The sequence below is a fragment of the Petromyzon marinus genome, chromosome 13 (genome assembly GCF_048934315.1).
Source record: "Petromyzon marinus isolate PM22_M1 ecotype Great Lakes invasive population chromosome 13, UKy_Petmar_22M1.pri1.0, whole genome shotgun sequence".
Taxonomy (NCBI): Eukaryota; Metazoa; Chordata; class Hyperoartia; order Petromyzontiformes; family Petromyzontidae; genus Petromyzon; species Petromyzon marinus.
The window spans coordinates 1,412,188-1,435,053 of NC_133679.1; the positions used below are offsets into that span (position 1 = coordinate 1,412,188).

The 22,866-nt window shown below is 42.5% G+C and overlaps 1 protein-coding gene across 16 annotated transcripts in view; it reads right to left on the reverse strand.

The window, feature by feature from the left end:
* UNC13B (unc-13 homolog B) overlaps positions 1–22,866 on the reverse strand; it is a 189,003-nt gene that overhangs the window by 36,735 nt on the left and 129,402 nt on the right. For 10 of the 16 annotated variants that reach the window (XM_076066785.1, XM_076066789.1, XM_076066784.1 and 7 more), the window contains 10 exons: positions 21,970–22,139; positions 17,859–17,918; positions 16,404–16,519; positions 14,046–14,209; positions 11,377–11,527; positions 9,920–9,988; positions 7,812–7,901; positions 6,912–7,049; positions 5,332–5,465; positions 3,985–4,070 (listed from right to left, as the gene is read on the reverse strand). In XM_076066785.1, the coding sequence (XP_075922900.1) occupies positions 3,985–4,070; positions 5,332–5,465; positions 6,912–7,049; positions 7,812–7,901; positions 9,920–9,988; positions 11,377–11,527; positions 14,046–14,209; positions 16,404–16,519; positions 17,859–17,918; positions 21,970–22,139 (1,178 nt within the window). The remainder of the gene's footprint in view (positions 1–3,984; positions 4,071–5,331; positions 5,466–6,911; positions 7,050–7,811; positions 7,902–9,919; positions 9,989–11,376; positions 11,528–14,045; positions 14,210–16,403; positions 16,520–17,858; positions 17,919–21,969; positions 22,140–22,866) is intronic. The other 6 variants (XM_076066788.1, XM_076066787.1, XM_076066786.1 and 3 more) reach the window with 1 other exon arrangement.

The following is a 22,866-nucleotide window of genomic DNA, read 5'->3' on the forward strand; positions in this document are numbered from 1 at the left end:
TATTGTTGCCATGTTTGAAATCCCCGTTATTAAACGGGAGACACGTAAAGCAGTACTGAATTATAGCAGATCAAGGCATAATGGAAACCTTTACAGGGCCTCATGAAGCTCTGTATCTGGGACCATTTCTTACCGGTAGAGAACAGCACGCTACGCACACACATAGTGGCCAAGCCTTGACACACACACACAGGTCATGAACAGAAACAAAAAAACATGTAAAATAAATAAAAGAACAAAAATTGTAAAATATGCAGCTTGTAAAAATATGTTATATAAAGTTGAGCTAGAATGCATTCGTAATTTGCCATACATAAGTTTGGTATATATCGTGACAATTACTGGGCTCGTTTTCATCCCAATTCACTCATGCACATTTGTATGGGTATATAATTTTGCCAATACATGTTATAAGCGAGGTTATTTGAAGGCATATGACATTGCTGGATAACATGAATATGGAGCAGGCAAAGGACATGCCCTGCAATTCTCTGCTCACACCATGATTGGTGGAAGGGGCCTCCACTAAAGAAGCTCCAGAAAGCACCTCTAAGAGTTTCGATTTAAAGCTTTCGTGACTGTAGGGATTCATCTTCTGGGTTATTTTGGTAAAGTCACGTAGAATGGAGATAAAATACAAATAATATTAACAGAATAAAATTTTCACAACGTTTCGGCCACAACACAAGTAGCCTTCCTCAGGTGAAGAAACAGGACTCCGGAAGACAGCGCTTGTGTTGTGGCCGAAACGTCGTGAGAATTTTATTCTGTTATTATTTTCATTATTTTATCTCCATTCTACGTGACTTTACCGAAAGAACCCAGAAGATGCACCTCTAAGAGTGTTTTGGCCTACTCTTTCATGCTGGCCGGGGACACTTTGGATGAGGTGAGCGTAGGCCACACTTTACCCCACCGCACGCGACCTGCCAGTGGACTCACCACGGTGTTCCCGTTTCCACTGCTGAGTAGACAGAGGCGCCAGGGGTTTAATAAACCTTCCCAATTGTTTCAACTGGCACGTTTCGAGATAATATATTATCCGATTACAGAGGAATGTGCAATCGCATTACAAAAAACATCTATTTTTTTTCTGTAGGACCAATAACCCAATTTACATTTAACATTCACTAAAACACACTAAAATACAGTAAAATTCACATTTTAAAATAACTCTGTGAATCACACAGTGTGTTTACACCAAATAAAACTTACTGTATTCCTGACTCAATCAAATGTTCCAATTTCTGCAAACAATACCGCAAATAACCTCGACGCGGGCATTCGCGAAGAGCTATTTAAAAAAATTAGCGAACTAAATTCCTTTTTTTCCCCCACAAAGCAAAACATCTGGCGAAGCATCGTGAACAATGCCACTAAAGGGGCGTCTGCGTGCGTGAGCTACTTGAACGCAATGGAGGAAGGAACAAGGGGGATGGGACGAGGGAGTGGGCACGGGTGGCATACTCGATGACGGACAGACAGACCAACCCGACACACTGGAGATGACAGAGGAAGACAGACAGAGAGACATCTGTTGCTAAAGTAGGGAAATGTGCGCTATAGTTTTGTTTTTCATGATCCGTTTTCAAGGCAGATCATGTGCGTTCGTTGCGTGAATAACACCATCGGTTATTCCCAGCTTGCCGTTGCCTAAAGGAGATTTGCATGCAAGCAACGCGTTGATGGGACGCTTCTTACCATGACAGTGTGTTGAGTGTAAGCGCTGTTTGTAGGCTAAACGTTGGCAATGACAGTGAGAGTGTGACGTGGCACAAGGCCAGGCACAATGAAGCAGGGAAAGCACAAGGAGTACAAATGAAAAATGAAAACGACACACATGGAAACAGTAGCCACACAATGAAAGCATAACAAAATTGAACACACATGATTGATGCTCGTCATGTCTTACAGTGGAAAGGCTGTTAGTTTTACGAGTTTGATGACGAAGAGACTCGACCCCGGTAGGGCTTAAGGCCTGTCAAATGTTCGTTGTGATGAAGGCAAATACTCAAACGGTATTGCTGTTCGAATGATGGAGTGACATTCTTTTTCAGCACCGTAAGCCTGTGTGTATTTGTTGTTGGATAAGAACTAGAGAAAACATCATTCTAACTGGGTTTCCAAATTACCAAAACCCAATATTGTCCTGTTACAGGAGACACGTATCCCTTCCCTCCCACAGATCCCTTACAATTAGATAAAAAAACACATTAAACACGGCAAACATAATTCACACCTTTTGGATATATGTAAAACAAACTCTTGGTATAAATTGAGTGTATTTTGCCAAGCTTACTGCATTCTATTTACAAATTTATTTGATGTTTAAGTTTATTTTATTTTTGAATTTGTAATTTTGGTGACCCAAGCTTGTAAATGTCACTCATCCTGGTCTCGGAATCTCACCTGGTTACAGAAAATAAAACTGGAAACGTTAACATCTCCGAGTTTACAATAGAGGTGTTTTTGGGGTTAGATCGCGTAAATTTAACACGTTGGTTTGTGCGACAGATATCATCCATAATATAGGTTTTTTTTGTGGTTAAATCGCGTAAATTTAGATCGCGTAAATTTACTCCGATCTAACCCCAAAAAAAACTATATTATGGATGATATTGGTCGCAAAAGTGCACGTGTTAAATCTCCGAGTTTGATTGACCTTTGTCGATCAGAGATCTGCCACCGTGGCTGCAGCCAACTAGGAGGGGCAGTGGGGGATGGGCGGCATTGGTGTTGTGACATCGGCACATCCTGGTGCACGGAGCCCTTCAAGGGGCCCACTCCAAGCACAGTGGGGCAGGCCATGTGCCTTATAAGGCAATCACTATCCCAGCACCTCAGTGGCACATGACTTATGTGATAATATTTATCCAGGAAAGTCACAATGAGTTTTTAAGGACCCAGTTCTTAAGAAGTCTCAATGCAGAGACTTCTGCATTGAGAAGTATGAACTAATTTATTTTAACGAGTGCTTTACATACTCTGAATTTGAATGTTATTTTCGTTTGACTACCAGACGTGAAAGCTAAGCACACGTTCTTGTTGTCTCCATGTCTGTCTCTCCTTGTCTGCGTCTCTTGGTCTCTGCCTACTCCCACCCTCCATGTCCCTCTCTGCTGCCTCTGTTCTCCGTGTGTACTCTCCCCCTGTAATGTTTCCTCTTCTAGTTCTCTTCTCTTACAAAACTCCGATGCGGCCACTCTGCTCCTGAATGGCAAATTAGACCTTGCAATTTAAGTCACAATCATGACAGGATCCCCAGGTTCACCAGCTGCTGGCTGGTAGATTCCCAGGTTGTGTCTCGGGGCTAAACGTAAGTTGCAATGCTCTGCCCAGACAATGCCCTTTTTAACTCATCAAACGATCCGCCAGATTTTAATTGGGATAAATATATAAGGTTGACTTCACAAGGAGACGCCCCCTGTCCCTTGCCACGCCCCCCACAGTTGGTAAGCCATGAACAATGTCTCGGGCCGTCTCCACCGGTGACCAACGTCTTCTTTGACTTCGCATCGACATTCCACTCTTTCTGTCCCCTGCCTATCTCCTGAACACTCTTTTTGTAGATGTGAGCACTGTTAACTATTGCTGCACGTTCAAGAGCATATACTTTATTATTAAAAGCTGTGTTGTTTCATTTCCATATGAATCCGCCGCACTGCTAAGTGTTTTACCGCTACGGTTATACTGTTGTATTTTTTCCATCACAAACGATGCAAATCAAGCTTTCAGAAGATTTGTCATGGTGAAACAAAAATAATAATGATGAAATAAAGTAACAGCAAAGCTTCCAAGGATTTGCTCATTTGTACTCCATTACGCTTAATAGTCTCGTACATAGTTTCGTGTTGCTATATGTGCATATTTATTTGAGAGAGACCGCATTGCGATAAGCTCATTGTTCAACCACCAGCACATCCATAAGCATAATGACAATCTCGACACTCCAATTATTGTATATATTTTCCTGCTGGTACCTACCTTCAAGGGCATACTTCATGTCCTGAGCAAAGGCTATCCACATAACCTCTGCACTGATCTTGCCCACATTGAGCTCTTGAGGGAACCTAGGGAAACACACAAAGCTCATTTACGCAGTGTAACCATGTACCGCACGCTACCTTCACTCCGACGCACCCGAAGGAGCACACGGGACAAGGTGGTGGGCGGGGGGGGTGGAATCGCCATCGAGCAGCGGGAGTCATCGAGCACAAATTGGCACACACACGCTCAACGAACAGAAACCGTTCAGTTTGCAATTTGTTTGAAGGGGGGTCGGGAAATGAAAGAAACAAAAATCAAGACTTGGAGTTGAACCAAAATAACGGGCGCGTCATCAACTGACGCGGGCGTCGTCCGTTCACAGCGCACGGCGCACGTTGTAAAAACAAAAACCTCCATCGAGACGCTTGGCAGTGATGGGATTCGAGGCACTGCACCCTGTGCCATGGGGGCCAGCCGTTCGGCTGACGTGAAGGAAACAGACTGTGATGATCTCACAGCAGAGGGGATGCTTTGCAAGCAAGATGTTTCAGGTTTATCACCCGACCACCAATGATTGTCACTGCAAAGATGTTATCGAGTAAATAAATACATATTTAAAAAGTAAAACAGTACATGTTAGGGATTTTACCACACAGGAAGCTGTGAAGAATGTGATTGTGATGCATTATTCTATTAAACCATCACAGGAGAACACCTAGAGATGATTCTTGTGACACTTTTAAACAGGTTCCAACATAAACATGTGACCTCGACATAGTAATGAAAAGAAAGATAATTATTAATTAAACGGTGAAGTGGCCTGCTACACTTCTAAATTAGTTTAGGCAAAGGTTAAACCTAATTCAATACACTTTAAAGGTTGGATAACAAATAAAATAATACAGCAATCAAAATCTTAACCAAATACTTCTTCAACATGAACTGGCGGTGTGCACCATATTAATTCATGTGCTTGACCTGGTATGATATTCACTGTATAAATGCAAATTGTACAAGTGAAAGATTTTAAATGTTTGCATCAGCATCTTTCGTGGTCATTATGCAATCATAAGTTGACACCTTGGACACCAGGTGAAATATATTAATTTAAAATAAAAAGCCCATGTAAAACAAAGCCAATCAGCAACCTCTTTCAACAACGATCCAATATTCCCCATAAAATAACAATGTGTAAACATCGAAGGCACGTGGTCTGCCTGAGACATGGGACGAACATGAACCGCAAGTTCAACATACATAGAAAGGAGAATTAAACAATGTGCATAATGAACGACAAGAGAGATTTCGTCCATTCCGAGTGGACACCAACTCGAGGAAACTCACTGGTTAAGGACAGGCGTGTAGGAGTTCTTGTCCTCTTCGATGATCGACACGATGAGGGTGATGAGCTTGGGCCAGAAGTCCAGGTTTTTGATGCTTGGCCCTTGTTCATCGGCAGGAATGTCCTGCTTCTTACTCTGTGGGAGAATAACAAAACAGCACGTGCATTCAGTAACCCACATCCAGCTGACAGGCTGCCAGTCTAAGTGCATTGACCATAGAGTGATGTTTTTAATCGACAATGTCTACTCGTATATAATCATGTTTAATAAAAAGTTGTGATACACTGAACGATCAACATGAACATTTTTATAAATACTACATGAAGTAACTACGTATATACTTTTGGCATTGTAAAAGAAAAAGTGTGTATAACTTGCGTGCATGGGATTATAGAGTTATTTAAATGAGCAATGGGCCTCTAAGTCGCAGTGTGAGATTCGTGATGGCGTGTGAAAGTGATCTTAATTAGCACTCAACACGTTCATCAATAGCACATAGTGTGGTCTTGAAAATAAAAAAAATATTATGTTGAACTTCTTTCGCACCATACGTAGCAAACCACTGATCAGAGGTGCATTTGCCAAAGATGTTGCTTGTTATATATTTTTCCAATTAGGGCCACTGTTAACGGACAGCACCAGTTGTTGCAGTGGACAAAAGTAATACGAAAGTGATTTCTCGCTCAAACGAGCATTTTGCGGCCGTCTGGAACGCTCTTCCTTCCGATATTAGGAAGCAACTGGAGCTATGCACTTTTAAATCATCATCGAGATTGAAAGCTCATTTCTTTAGAACTGCTTGCTGTGTTTAGCGTGCCGTCTTTCCCCTCCGCACCTCTGATGAGCACGGTTGGCTACGTACGGTGCGAAAGACGTTCAATGTACGTACGTAGATTGAGGCAGTGTTCGTCTGCTGTTAACAGCCCTGAGATGGTGGTGTAAATTACACTCCATAGGACAATCTCCCTTGAGAAAGTAATGCATTGAGTGGTCATTTGGAATCTCACGCTGGTGCATAAAGTTTGGGCTACAGCAGTTAAAGATTATTTGGCATGTACACCATATGAACGGCCAGTGATATTACGCTGAGTAATTGCAAGCAATGTGGTGTGCTGTACAGCCGAACTGGCTGAGGTGTGAACGGACAAACATGCAGACGGCATGCCTAATGCAAGCTGAAGTTATCCTGTAACCCAGGGGAACGTTATGCACATAAACGGTTGATATTTGCATTTGTGAACTAATAAATCACAGCAGCACCGCGGACGTAAATGAATGTCGACAACTGAGTAAAGGACAACATATAAATAACGTGTAAATAATTAAATTACCGCCCGGTGGGAACGGTTAGCATTCATTGGCAAAGCAATGGCAGAGACATTACTTTACGTCTGGGTTGAGGGGTGGCCTATGAGTGCAACAATGACAAAAACACATGTACAGTTCTTTGTCGCTGGGTTGAGACATTGGCTATTTTCACATCTAGTCAGCCGTTTGTAGCCTTACCAAGTCAGTCGTTTGTGATATCACTGGGTCAGCGGTTTGTGATATTACCAGGTGAACAGTTTTTTTTTATCTTACCGGATCAGCGGGTTGGTATTCCCGGCTATAAAGCTCATGGCAATTTGCGAAGATGTACTCGTAGGTGGAGTTGAGGCAGGCCTTGACGCAGTCTTTGACAACCATGCTGGCACGTGGGGGGCTCTGCAGCTCCTGTACCTGCAGCCGCCAGGAATATATCACAAAGAGATGAGTGTGCTCTACAGTGAACAGAGAGAAGCTGCTGTGGTGTAATGGTTAGCACACTGGACTTGCAATCCAGGGATCGCTGGTTCGGCCCCTTCTCATGGCCAACGAAACAATGGAGCAAGGTTTCTTCAATGTACCCCCGCTCCCTCCGCCTCTGTCCACGCAGCAGCATGAATGGGTTACAGCAGAGTTAGTCGATGCACCATGCTCGTCATTGCAGACTGCTGAAGGCTGGGAGCAAAGACGTGCGAGCGCCAAAAGCACAGTGTTTAACGATGGATGTTGCTGGACTGCCCATCTCGTAGCCGCAAAGCCTGTAACACCTGTCATGCACGGTGGTCACCCATCCAAGCACGATCCAAACTCAACCGTGCTTCGCTTCCGAGATCCCATGAGATTGGGCGCATTCCGGACGACTTCGTCACAGGCAGAGACACTATAACCTGTCGGTAAACTGGGCCACATTGTAAACCACTACAGTCCCGCACTACTTTAAGGGAGGAAGAGCAAAACGACATGAACTCTCTCCTAAAAGCCCTCTGAATGGCTAATAGATGTCAACATTGGCATTTAGGCTCCGGAACATATTGTCATATGCAAAAATAGCATCGTGATCTGTATGATGTAGGACATTAAAAGTTACTGAAACAAGTCTGAATTGACCATAACATTTCAGTGACACCTCAACTAAAATGCCTTTTATGAATGTGTTACCAATGTGAAAGGAAATACCTTCATCCTGAAGAATGTAATACTGGTCAAGAGGTCCACTGTTGACTTCAGGTCCTGCAGTCTTTCAGGGTTACTGGCAGGGAAGTTGTTCTGTCAATGAAATAAAGCACATGTTCCCAATTATGCATGCAATACACAGGTTTGAAATAACCTCTATGCATGCTCTCCATAAGCTTTCAGTGCACTAATTTCAATCTAGAATTAGCACAGCTTTTTAAAGCACTATGTTCTAATGAAATGAAGCTCAAGCAATTACTGAACTTCCCACGCCACCACCACCACTGCTGGCACTAGATGCAGTACAAATAAAAAATGCATCTGTCGAGTATTTCACCTTTGTGCATTGTGGTTTAATTTGGGTTTTTAAAGGAATGGATATTGTGAAATACAATGGATACAATAGGTTACTCGTAATTTGGTCAATGTCAAGATAAAAAAAAAACACTTAAGCTACTCACTAATCGTACAGATAATAGTGATGGTGCAAATTGCAATTGTAGCAGAGCAAATCTAAAGTGAATAATTTAAATTCATCTGTCGATCAAGACACACACAACTTTAACATATACTGCACTCTGAAGGAGCATAATCGAACCAATTGTGAATTGCATGTGGTCGGGAAAAGAGCATTCATTTATAAATCACCTAAAAGAAGAATATCTTTGACTCTTTATGGCAGTAAAAAAAGGTGTTAAGATGTTCAAATACCAAATAGAAACCTTTTACAAGGAATCAAGTCTGCATTAACCACACACAGTACTTGTGATGAACATGCAAACAAACATGCTCTGTTAATTATAATATATGCATTGTCTTTTAAACTGATTGGCCTACACCTGAGACATGCCTTAATGAGGTGTTTGAACATCTTAACACCTGTTCTATTGCCATAAAGGGTCAAACCTTATCTTATTTTTCATACATTGATATTGGGAAAAAAGGTCCCAAATCACCTAAAGAAGAATGTGTCTCAAAACCCGGTGCACGTAGCGCAGCCATGTGAACCGTGGGAACCGAGGAGTGGGGCTGTGGCAGAATGTGGAGTTGGGAGACTAAGTGGTTCTCGAAATGGACGGGGTATCCGCAAGGTCGGCAAGGGCCTCTGGACATGCAACTGAAGGGTTTATTTGAATGCATCTGGAAAGTCAATAACAATTTTTTATGGAGACTCCCACAGAGTAGAATCGATGGGCTCATTGAAGGGACTGAGATTGTTTTAAGGGGTTAAGAGAGACTTCCATGCAGTGCGAGGAAATAATTTGGAGACCTGGAGACTGGAAGACAGCATCCTGGAACACTGTGCGTCCTCGAATATGGTATTTTGTACAGTCAGTGTCTTCATGGTAAATGTACAGTTTATATATATACAAAGAGTTCCTGTATAGCCTTTAAATGACTGTTGGGGCAGGTGCTGTTGGCAAGTTCTTGTGAAGGCTGGCACAGTGCACGAGGGGGTGGGTGATCAACACCACGCCAGGCTGCCTTTGTTTCGCCAGTGCTGATGTTTACACACTGCACCAGGTACTCATTTGAGACTGCGTCGACCTAAGGGAGGTCGAGGACCGGTTCAGATAATCGTCACTGGTAGCCGTGAGCGGGAATCGAACTCGGGTCGCCGGGTTCGTTGTGCAGCATAGCGCTAACCGCTGCAATACCACTCCCTACCATATATACAGGGACTCCTCTACTTACAAATGAGTTGTGTTCCAGAGGTCTGTTCGTAAGTCAATTTCCTCCTAAGTCCAAATTTACTCCTGTCGATTCCAAACATGTTGTACGGCATGTACACTAAACACGGGAATGGCTTTAAAAATTGTATAATCTCATGTAGATGCCACTGGTTCTTCATGTTCTGCAGATGTAGATGCCACTGGTTCTTCATGTTCTGCAGATGTAGATGCCACCGCCGACATCTATGGCGCGGCGGTTGAACTTACGACCCTCGGTCTGAATGGGCCAACTTGACATACGGACAGGTTTGTTCGTATCTCTGAAAGTTCCTAAGTCGAATGTCCCTAAGTAGAGGAGTCCCTGTATATATATACACACATAAAGTATAATAAAACGAAATGCATGCCAATAAGCATAATGTCATGAAGGGCCCTTACCCGGTACATGGACAGGTCGATCCGCAGCGAGTTGTGCAGCTGGTCCAAAAGCCGGACAAACCTTTCTTTCTGTTCTCATACAATTCAAACGAAGCCAAAATCGTGTTCCATAACAGTGCGCTGCTATTATTGTACAGCAACGTGGACTCAGGATTCCAACACACTACACACAATATGCCGGGCGAAAATTGTATTTTTTTTCATGCAATGCTCCTTTGAGGTCTCCAGTGGCCTGTGGATAATGGGAGGAAATTGGGGATAGGATGGCCACACCTGATAACAGGATTGATTAATAAGCTGTCACAGATAGGAGGAATTAAACAATTACGAGACCTCGAACACGCCTGTCATCTCTCTTCAGCTTCCACAATTGACCTGGAAAGACTGTGCTATGACCAATTTCAAGAGCAAAGCCTTTGCTACAGAAGTAACACTTGCAGGAAATTTTGCGATTGCATATTTTGTTTTGAAAATTCACATCGTGTGACCATTGTGATGAGAATACGCTTGCTAAATTTACAATTGCTCTTAAATAGACCCATTTTTCATCAAACAAAACAAACCAACATACTATAACAAAACAGCGCTGTGCAACACTACGCCAACCAAACAAAAATTCTGTCACAGACAGCAGCACACATATGAGGAAGAATTCTGTTCAATAATGGTTTAATATTTTACCAAAGAACCAATGCACTAAAGGGGCATTGACTTTCAATTCCGAGGTAAAATTTTCCCCCAGACCATTTTAGCGTGTAACGGGCACATGATGCACACTGTTAACCAGCATTGGAGTGTTTTAGTCTTCGTCTATAGTCTTGGTCTGTGGATTTCATGTAGTCACTAAATGCTGGCTGAATTAACACTGGGCACATTATTAGTCAGTAATTTATATTTGAATGACAAAAGTGAGATCCACAGACTAAGACCAAACTCAATTCCACGTATTATCATCGACTAGATGAAAACTACTCGCTGACTAAATGAACAATGGCTACAAATATCTGAAAATTATCTGAGGCTCATCCTATGCCCGAAAAAATAGAAATGTTCCTGCTTGTGAAATCAAAAAATCTTAAGTAAAATAATGCGTAATATGATACTGCATAAAAAAAAAGTTTTGCTGGCTGGCTAGGACTTGAGCGGGCAGGTGCGTGTAGTGATGACAGCAACGTGCACATCTGCGCGATGACATCACTCACATTCTGCAGCGGTGAGCCGGGTCGTGCGTCGCCCTGACGTCACGCCCCCCCCCTGACGTCACGCCCCCCCCCTTCCAGCCACCCCACCCACCACCCCGGCTGTGTATCCCGCGCAAATGCGTGGGCAGCGCATTTGCGGGCAGCGCATTTGCGCGGGCAGCGCTCGTCGTAAGATGGAACCGTGACCCTCAAAGGACAACATTCGGGGTAATTTAATCTTTAACACAGAATGCATGGCGGATTTGCAGGACTCACACCAAAGTTTGACGCAGCAAAGCGGTCGGAGGCCGAAACATTTGTGGATGCTGTGGTGTGCGCGTAGTAGGCGTTGATGTTGGCCAGCAGGGTACTCATCACCGCAGGGACTCCCGGGCACATGTATTTAGACGACAGGCAGGAGAAATGCCTGCAAGTACAAGCACGTGAGCACGACATTAAGCACACGCGATAAAACTCACAACGGCCACCCAATGTAGTACAACCACACGAAAGCAAATGCGTGGTGAAGTGCACACACGCACACACACGCGTGTGCTCGCCAACATGCACGCAAAGTCACGCGTTGCCACGTTTCTCAATGGTCGAAATGGAAAAGTAGAAGCCTATTGATGCCCATTTGCCCTGCAGCCAATGTTCAGTGCAGTTTCCTCCCTCCAGATACCTTGCAGCACAGCAAGAGGAACTGCTTTGACAAGTGCTGGTACACGTTTAGTGTTCTGAGAATTGCCTAAATGGCGTACCATCGTATGTCCGGCAATTTCGAACACTGCATGTACTCACAAATGAATAAATCTACCGACACGCGACATTAGATTCCTATTCTTGGTTATTTCGGTAAAGTCACGTAGAAGGGAAACAGTAAAATAATAAAAATATATATCATCAGGTGTGATGATTGCTTGTGTTGCAGTCGAAACGTCGTGAGAATTTTATATTTTTATTATTTTATTGTTTCCCTTCAACGTGACTTTACCGAAAGAACCAAGAATATGAATTCCTGCAGTCATGAAAGCTTTAAATCAAAATTAGATTCCTAGTCGTGTGGAATTGTTACCAGATGTTTTTATATCTAGAGCCACAGAATGCATTATATTTGGGGCCATTCACAACACAAATGTCCTCTCTCAGAATGTAAAATAAAAAATATGAAATTCCACTGAGAGTTGTGATAGCTTCCCATCAATAGCTCCGTAGCGCTGAAAGATCACTTGGATATGCTGCCCAAGAGCAGTAAAGGGGCCATAGCGCAGCACCAGACCATCTGCTGCCTCCTCCTCCTCCTCCTCAGCGGGGCTCATGATCGTGCTAATTAAATGTGATTACTTCAACCACAGGCCTACTCTGGGCACATAATTTAGCCTAAACCAACCTGAAGTGGCCCTTGAATGATAATCACCCTCATTGGCTTTTACATTTTCAGCAGAATTTATTATAATTTACAAAGGTGCAGCAAGTCAATTACTTGTTCACATCACTGCTCATAGAAGGACTTCCACTTGAGAGAGTGCTCGAGGGAATTTGGCCTACTCTTCCACTCTGACCAGACATCTTGGAAGATGTGGGAGGACCCACGTTTATATCTCTCACTCAAATGTTCCAAAATAAGGAGAGAAAGTGGGAGATAATTAACTTCACTCGTATTTCCTGTGGTAAAATAAAGGTGATGAAGATTGTTAAAGGAAATGCACAGGGTTAAAGAGCACACATTAAGAAATAATATATCAGCATGGTGTGTCGTGGGTAAATGAAGAACGTTAAGAAACTATACTGAACTTCGCAGGGATCACTAATGATGTAAATTAGGGACACGAATAAATAATGAAAGTGAATAGGGTAACACGTGGTTACATAAGACAAACGATTTGTACATGGGAATGCTGTGTCATGTTTAAAGGACATTAAGATATAACCCAAAGGGGCTCTGTGATGGGTCAATTATTTTCCATTAATGTTCATTATCTCAATGAGCTATCAGTCTGTTAACCATGTGAGATATCCTTAGAGTAGTGGCAGCCACGACTGTGCTAGAATGTGGCAGAGTTCCCTCATCATATGGAATAAGTGCTCCATTTTCCAGGCGAAATGCGGCATTTCCAATAGTATGTTCATACGGAGCAAGTTTCTGGCTTGCGCACTGTAAATTCTTCTTTGGTTCTTTCGGTAAAGTCACGTAGAATGATAATAAAATAATAAATTGATAAAATAAAATAACACAATAATATTCTCACGACGTTTCGGCCACATTATTGTGTTATTTTATTTTATCAATTTATTATTTTATTATCATTCTACGTGACTTTACCGAAAGAACCAAAGAAGATGAATAATTGCAGTCACGAAAGCTTTAAATCGAAATTTTCACTGTAAATTGTTGTATTATCTAGAATAACAGCGAACATGTGTTTGGGTGTTTCTTAGAAAATAACAATATTAGCATTGACTAAACCAAAAGAGGCCATATTAGTCCACCTTAATTTGATAGTTTTGGTGATTTCCTAAAATGTCAAAATGTTTGTACAATAGCATTGAAAAAATACAATACAACTATTTAAAACTGGTTATTTCAGTATGAAAAAGTCGCACGCAAATTTGTTTTTAACATTTACAACAACCATAAAAATATTCGAATGTTCTTAAGCTGAAGACTTAGCAATGCTTTGATTTATTCTGAACAGTAATGATCATTAATGTTGTTGAAATTATCATGAGTTTCGGCATACAAATTTATACACACGTAATCCTATTAGGCTTTCATATTCTTCGGACGCGCAGATAACTGCAAGCAGTGTCTCACGGGTACATTATGTGCACGTGTGCAAATACGTAACATTGCTAAGCGTCCATTAACATGAGTACGGGACAGCCGTTTAGCGACGAGGGGGACGTGAAGGAGGAGTGGGCAAGGGGGGGGGGTCTGTACGCACGTCATCGCCTGGTAGATGGACTCAATGCCGTAGCGCATGGCAAACTCATCCACGATCTCCTGCGCGGTCTCGTCAAAGTAAACCTTCCACGCCTCGTCGCCCTTGGCGTCGGGAATCCTCACCACGCCGTTGTTTTGTATGTCGGTCAGGTAGTGGAAGAGATTCTGCGAAAGTGGTAAAACGTAAAGCGACGCTCGTCGATTATTACTCTTGCAAGGGCATTTAGTTGAGTAATCTTAACAATGTTGTTAAATATTAACAATTGCCTTTGAAAAATAATTGTAAGACTTACTTTTTAAATTAAACACATAACAAACACATGAAACCATACGGTAGAATATATGAACGCTAAGTGATGTGGTAGGATACAATTGTAAAATTATGTGTTTGAAATGCAGCTCCAACAACATATATTCACATTTCTTAACAAATTAGAGTGGCAAGTCAAGCACCCTGTGTATACCTTACACGAGGTAAATATTTAGTTTGTGACAATGTTGTCAAAAAAAATTCCTCCCTGCTCTGTATTGGAGTTGTATAAACCTCTACTTAAGCACATATAAAGCTAATTTAATATAATGTTATGTTTGGTGGCAATACTCATTATATCTCAAACCTGCATACAATGACTTTCATGGAAAAATGTCGTTTATTAAATCCATAAAAAATATATTAAATTGCAGCTCAGAATCCTGGCATTAAAAGCAAGTGCACTCATTACTCTGCAAATCCAGACAAACCAAGGTTTCGACGTTTCATCGTGTGGTGTGCCGACCACTGCACCCCCCCCCTCCGCCCCTGCCGATGAACCATTTTTCCTCATTACAAATCGTCAGCAACGCAAGTTACATTAGCGGGTTGACACGATTTATTTTATAGGTTTACCAAAATGGGATGTTATGATCGATTTCGGGACGGTCAATTCGTCCTCGGGATTTCCCGTTCTTACAATTTGTACAGAGTGTGCTTACATGTAATGCACGTACATAAAACACACACACAACCAAGTCAGATGTACACAAAGTCTCTCACACACACACACGCAGACACACACATATGTATACCTGCTATGCAAATTGATTGGATTGTTGGCTTTTGCTCCTTCCATCTATCCCCCCCCCCCCCCGACTCCCTCAACTCCATTATTTCCCTGACCACCACTGGTGTCCACAATCATTGTGAGTGTTGCGTCTGAAGACCAAACTTAAATTCATCGACCGACTTGCAATTCTTGCCGTGGGTACAAGGCAGATAAATGGGTGTGTCAAGTTACAAGCACTGGTTTACAAAAGGTCAACTTTAGCATTCATTACCCATATCTAGTTTTCATTATACAAACTCCTGGTACAAACTATTATAAAAATCACTATGTTGGGTGGTGGAGGGTTATACATAAAGATATTAGCCGGATCATTACGTGACCTAATGCCAAAATCAATCACGAATAATAGTGTTTGAATGTTTCAAACGCAGTATCACAGTCACTTTCAGAGAATGCTTGAAAGAAGGAGGAATGAAGAACATACTGCAGGTGCAACGGAAGGTTGTGTGGCACCGTGGCACAATGTGCATGCCAAAAGAGTACTGAGCTGGTTGAAATGTGGCTTAAGATAAACCAGGAATTCACATGCAGACGGTGGATTGTTACAGCCCAGTCCCCAAACAAATCCATCACGCAACTTATATTTTACATTCAATTCTACCAAGCCCAGGTCTGACATTCAAATTCAATAAAACTGGATAACTGGTGAGTGGTGACTTTGCGTAAACGTATCATGAGTAAAGAGATAATGACTTAAATCTTTAGAAAACACTAGTCTGTGGTATCAACCATTTAGTTAATTTCCATAAAAAAAATACAATATTGAAATGGGTGTTTCTCTTCCATTTGACTAAATTGCACATAATGGTGGCACAGTTTGTGTTACATTGTGCAACTTTACATATCTCTGTATAATGTAAAGCATTTTAAAACTGGATATACATCACAAAGGATCGTCTCTGGCCTACAAAGAGTGAGGAAGTCTAGGGGCGAGTGTTGGCGGTTGGCTGGAGGCCCTGGCTTTAAGCGGCGCAGGAAACGAAGCAAGTGACAGCTTGCTAGGACTCGGGAGGAGCATCAGTGTCAAGGTCTGCAGTCGGTCGGCTGTGATTGCTGAGTGTGTGTCACCTGACCCGTTTCCCGAGACACCGAAAATGCCTCGGCCTACACCGTCGTGTGAAACGCGCCATCGGCACCCGCGACGAGGAGGGAGAGGGGACAGTGACAGAAGACAGCGGGCCACATTTCACGCCTTGCACCAGGGCCACATGTCAATCACGCCGGGCCACCGCTCTGCACGCTACACGTGGCTTTACCTCGTGCAGGCAGGTATACTGCACGTGGTACGGCGCCACCTTCTCCTCTCCTTTGATCTCCACGCTGATGCGCAGGCGGATGGCGCCCGAAACCGCCGACTTGTCCGTGCGTTTCTCTGCAGGGATACACACGCGCTAGGTGGCACCACTCCCGGCCCCGCAGCGATGGTACCCCTCCCCCTCACCACCTTCCTACCAGCCAGCAGTGGAAGCTACCGAGATGGAATGAATGATCGAATATGGTTTCTAGACACTATGCGTGAGATAGAGAAGCAGTGATGGGCAGATAGAGATGGTTTACTGATGGTATCTCAAAGGACTACTTGGATAGATCTACCAAATGGGTTATTGATAGCAATGTTACTTGGAGGTATATCATGTACTACTTCTGGAACAAAGCTCAAAAACAGTTTACTAATGTTGGTGCTCGGTGACAGACTGCATGCCATACCTTTGTAATATTGCCGGATGCAATGGCACATTGCAAACAGCTGATGTAGCAAATGCATTGCTCAATCTTGAAATGGGATTCTGCTGTAATTCCATTATAATTATATTCTTTCGGTCTTTCGGTAAAGCCACGTAGATTAAAAAATAATAATAATTGTTTAAATACTTATTAAATGCGGTCTTAATATGTAGATTTGCATTACAAATATTTGTATACGTGGCATTATATGTTTACTATGTATGTGACAATTGACATGCTGGATACGATTGCAAATGAGACGTGCTATCACGAAGGCGTTTCTCGGTGAAATATTTTAATCAAGAAAAATTTAAGAAAATGTATATTTGTAATTTAATAATAATGCCATTCACTGGGGAATTAGTCTTAAGCCTCTCTGAATCTCAAAATAATTTTCAAGCTGCACCAGCATTGGAGTGCATGACCACGTGAGATTATGGCTGAGGTGTTTGGTAAAGGACAGATGTTACGGCAACAAAATGCAGATATACTTTTTGCTGTACCTTGACACATGGCACATCACAGTGATTGCCAACTCATGAGGGCCAAGTTAGATATAGAATTGGCAAGCACAAAAAACAGCATGAGGTCAACCCCATCTGTGCAACAATGCCCTCTGGCTGAGTCGAGTTGAAATCGGACAGAAATCACGACGGCGCATAGGACACACATAGCCGAAGTGAGAGAATTTAAACAATACTCATTAAAAGAAAATCGGGAGCGCTAGAGCCTTGTACGAGCTTGCTAGACGCATGCATACATCCGTCAAATTACAAACGCAATGAGCTGCGTGTCAAGATGCCGCATAGCAACCTCATACTTTGTCGCTGTGTTGGCGGTCCGTCTAAAGATGCCAGCTGTCTTGTCTCGCAATCAGTGGGGGAAGGGGGGGGGGCTATTCCATCGCTGCAAAGCACCAACATTAGCAGACTGGTGTTGATAGCATCCCTGCGTATGTGGTTCAGCCTGCTCACGAAACGTTATACCTATGAATAGCCTCAGGCTTCCTCGTCTCTTCGCTTTCTGTGGAAAGTCTGATGCTGGCTCTATTGAGCAGCGCAACAGTTTTTTTAATGGATATGCAGTGACAACAATAAACACAAAAAACAGCCACGAATGCTTTGCATGCAGAATACACTGAACACAGAAGTTTGATGAATTACAAAAAAAAACTTTCAACACATTCGCCAATAATATTTCCCTCAAAGGCCAATGAGAGTAAGATATATGTTACTCTTTGGTTCTTTCGGTAAAGTCAGGACGCTCGCGCTGCGATCGAAACGTTGTGATCTATTCTTTTTTCTACCCACGTGACTTTACCGAAAGAACCAAAGCGTGTGGATTCCTGCAGTCACGAAAGCCTCAAATCAAGATATGTTGTCCGTTTAGGGAGGTGTTATTGACAAATATGGTTAGTTTTGTTATTTATGCACCATTGCCAACACATTATCATATTATGGGATTGAATATCAGATTTAAACATGTTAATGAATTAAAAAAATAAACATTTGCCATTACTATGGTGGCCAATTACAAAAAAAACCATAATGGATATGTATGTGCCATGAAAAAAATAACGTGGATAAATTATTTGTACATCCATTGCATTAGCGCATTTTTTCGTGACAATTAAAGCCTTCCTTCCACATGCGTAAGCGATCTCCCCAGGCGCACAGACTGGCAGAGTGATTCACATGGAGCAAGGCGCTGATCGCCCGGGAGATGCGTCACCGGGAGTTCATTTTGTCAAATGAGTGGGCAGCAAAGAACGAGAGTGGGAAAAGACAAAGATGTCTGCAACGGCGAGCTGAACTGTACATTCATAATAAACGTTTTTGGGTTAGATCGCGTTATTTATAAATGTGTCGTAACCCTCCACCACCCGACACAGCCAATCAGTAAAAAAGTGTCACGTTGACAAAAGACAAATAGTTCACTACTTACGCCCACCGGTGTTGAAGAGTGAATCCACAACATTTACAATTTTTGAGTACGACGTTTCGCTGGTAATTACATCCAGCACTGTACTCAAAAATTGTAAATGTTGTGGATTCACTCTTCAACACCGGTGGGCTAAAGTAGTGAACTATTTATCTTTTGTCAACGTGACACTTTTTTACTGATTGGCCGTGTCGGGTGGTGGAGGGTTACGACACATTTATCAATAAACCGATCTAACCCAAAAACTTTGTGATTAATATTGGTCGCGAAAGCCTACATGTTAAACTGAACTGTACATGTCGGCCACGATGCGCACGCTCCTCCGATTGGCGGGGTTGGCTACGTAGGGTGCGAAAGAAGTTCACCGTACATACATACACTTTGGTTCGGCTGCCAATCTTATATTTAATGTGAGCTGTAAATAAGGCAGCGCAGCCTACTAAGAAACTTTATAAACAAAGGGGGCTTAATGATTCACTAAATTCCATATAACAGATCACTATATAGCTTTAGAAATATATATTACAATTGGCAGCCCATTATACTTTATATTGCTAAGTGTATGTAGAATTTCCTACACATGGTTAGATGAGAGCTTTATGGTAGAATTATGCAATGGGAATGGCGACAGAACATCACATCCTACCACGTGCAGCTCAATTAGCACGTAAACAGTGCTTGAGTGTTTTGGTTATTTCTATCTAGATTTCGATAGCCTATGTGGCTTATCCCAAATTCCGGTTTACTTGTTTGGATTTGAGAGGTTTTACGGCACAAGCAACTACGAATAATAATTTTATGTTTAATAAAATCAGTGGCTGACCTACATTACATACGTTGCCAGGGAAAGGCACATTCGACAAGGAAACGAATTGATTCCATTACGTTATACGTTTGAAGTCAGTTGTCTCTTTTAAACAATTAAACTTATCTCTCTGTATTATGATTTTATTCATGGTGCTTTTGTACATATTGCTTGAGGCCATGTGCGTCACCAACTAGGGGGAACATGTACATTGTTTGATCTTACTTGTGTCTTAGCCCGAGGCTGCATACAGGCGGTGACCAATGCATTGTAAGAACTGAACATGAAGTGTATGTAGATATTATTCGGTTCTTTCGGTAAAGTCACGTAGATAGAAAACAATAATAATTATTATTATTAATTCCTGCAGTCACGAAAGTTTTAAGTCAAAATGTATGGAGATTCTTTATAGTTTCATATCTGTCCCAACACACCAATGAGCCCTGTGGCTTAACAGAAGATACATTTGAAAAGGGATAGTAACAGAACCTAGCAACTGAATTTTATAGATAGGTACCTCTATATCAATGCTGACTGTCCCCCTTACGTTTGTCACCATTTTCAGCATAATGATTTTGGAGAGAGTTCACGAATGGATTTTCTTGTGTTGGTTAATATGAATGGATTTTATAGTTATTAACATTAAACTCTACATTTCCACTGTAAATAACAATATTACTACATTACAGCACTTTGTAATGCTACTGCTCAATGAAGTTCTGTCCACTCTGTGTGGGTCAAGGGATTTGTTTGACCATACTTCACCAAGCCGGTTAGTGTCAGTTGATTAAACAGAACCGGTTCGGACATCATTCTCCACTGATGTTAGCCGCGGCTGGGAATCAAACTTAGGACACCAGGTGCATAGTGCCGTCAACTAACCACTGTGCCACTGGTCCCATCTCCCACCGTCCATGCCAGCCAGACGACTTGGAAAGGTACGAGAATCCACACTTTTCCCTACCACGTGTGATCTGCCAATCGGCTCACTGTGGCATTCCCGTTAATACTACTCGGTTGACAAGGCTTGGGGGGTGGGGGCGGTATTGATGACACCTGCCCACTGTTGCAGCCGAGATGCTGAGGGATTGAACCGGTGACCTCCGGACTGCAAGTCTCCTTAGAGAAACAATACATAACTGTGCACAACCAGCACAACATCACTTGGGCATGTGGAATTGGACACAAAACTGTAGAGGAATTCCCCTCCCCCCCCCCCCACCTGGGTAATGTTTTTCTGGAGGCAATGTGAAAGTGGCAACACATTTTGGTTATGGCAATCGCAACTACCCATGGGTGAAACCGTGCACACAGGAGCACGGTGCCTCCCATGTTCAGGACCACGTTCAGGACGACTCGCAGCAGGTAACCCTCCACACACCAAAGGTGTAATCATTCATAATCTTTCCTGGCACTCCATTCTCATTGTGGTCAAAACCAACGGTGACTGGAGATTTTGTTTCCTTTTGCATATATGGGTGGCTTAGATGCGTATCTACGTCACCACTGTTCACTCTGCGGCAGTTTAGGGCTCGTTGACACCGCTGCGACATCTCTACACTAAGACGATGAGCCATTGACGCGCTGCCACCACGGCCATCGGGAGCAACATCTTACATTAGCAACATGTTACATTAACAACATGTTACATTAACAACATGTTACAATAACAACATGTTACATTAATAACATGTTACATTAACATGTTACAATAACAACATGTTACATTAACAACATGTTACATTAACAACATGTTACATTAACATGTTACATTAACATGTTACATTAACAACATGTTACATTAACAACATGTTACAATAGGCATAAAGCAGTGGTAGAGGCTGCTAATATAATTGAGTAAGTGGTACAGTGAGAAATCGTAGTCGACTCACTTTGTACGGGGGGGCAAATGAAACTGGATTATTTTTTAATGGTGATGACCAGTTGTGCAATGCGCAGTATATTACTGAACTGTCCACGAACTGCATCCTCTATATCCCAAAGATATTATTTTTCATACTGAAAATATATATATATCCGGTCTGGAAGAGCAATGTCATGTTTTTTAAACGGCAGAGCAAGCAGTTCGTACGCGGAAGATTGCGAGTTCGGCTCCAGGATGGGGATTGAGTCAGCCCATCATCCCTCTGGGTCAATAAAGTAGGTACCACTTTGTGGGTGCAATATTTTCTTTTAGAGAATGTATGTTGAACTTCTTTCGCACCGTACGTAGCCAACCAAGCTAACTGGAGGTGCTACGTAGGTCGCCAAAGAAGCTCAACATACACACATACAAACTAAACACAACCAGCAGAATCCTGTGCCAGTGTAGTGCGTTTGCGCGTGCGTACCGAGGTTGTACCAGACATCCATCTCGCCGCTCAGCGTGCGGACCTCGATGATCGTCTGACCCAGGAAGTCATCCGACTCCCGCTTGAGCCGCTGCTTGACGCGCGACTTGATGTCGTCGTCCTCGTCCCACACGCGGACCTTGATTCGGTCCGACGAGTTGTGGCACTCGCTACGTGGGCACAGGGAGGAGGACCACACGATTTCCTCCGTCGTCAGAACTGTTCTGAAAAATGTTGGTGTCCATTGCCCATCGCGTGACTAAAAACGCACGTGGATTACATTTCGCTCGGCTCTGTAATTATATCTTACAATATGCGGAGCTTGTTTTAGGTATGTCTGAAGTAACACACATGGCTAGCTCTTAAAAGAGGAGACATACAGTTGTGCTCACATTAATAGACTTTAAAATAATATATTCAAAAACCTTATTAGTCAAAAGCTAAGGAAGTCAATCCTGATTGGCATACACTATGCTCAAAGGCAACTTTAATGTCCAATTTAAAATGTTACGGAAACATTTAAACAACACCCCCCTGCACCATCCTCAAAACATCATCACAAATGATTAATAATGCCTCGGTGCCAAATCCGTTGTAGCGAATAATTGCTGAATGTGGTAATCCATAGTGTGTTAGTATCCAAAGAGCATTGACAGACAGGAAAACAGACCTGGTATGCCCGAGTTAACATCGAGTTGTTAGATGCTGTGCACTTTAAAATTTCGGGTTTCTGGGGCATTTTACGATTTTCTCTCAGCCATGTGGGAATAAAAATAAGAATATAATGGACTAAATGCCACAGCCATAGTAATGCTATTTCCTTTTTTAAAACTGACGTACAATTCGCAGAATTCAACCCACGCTGACTTTTAAGAGACACTTAAATGGCCCCGTCTC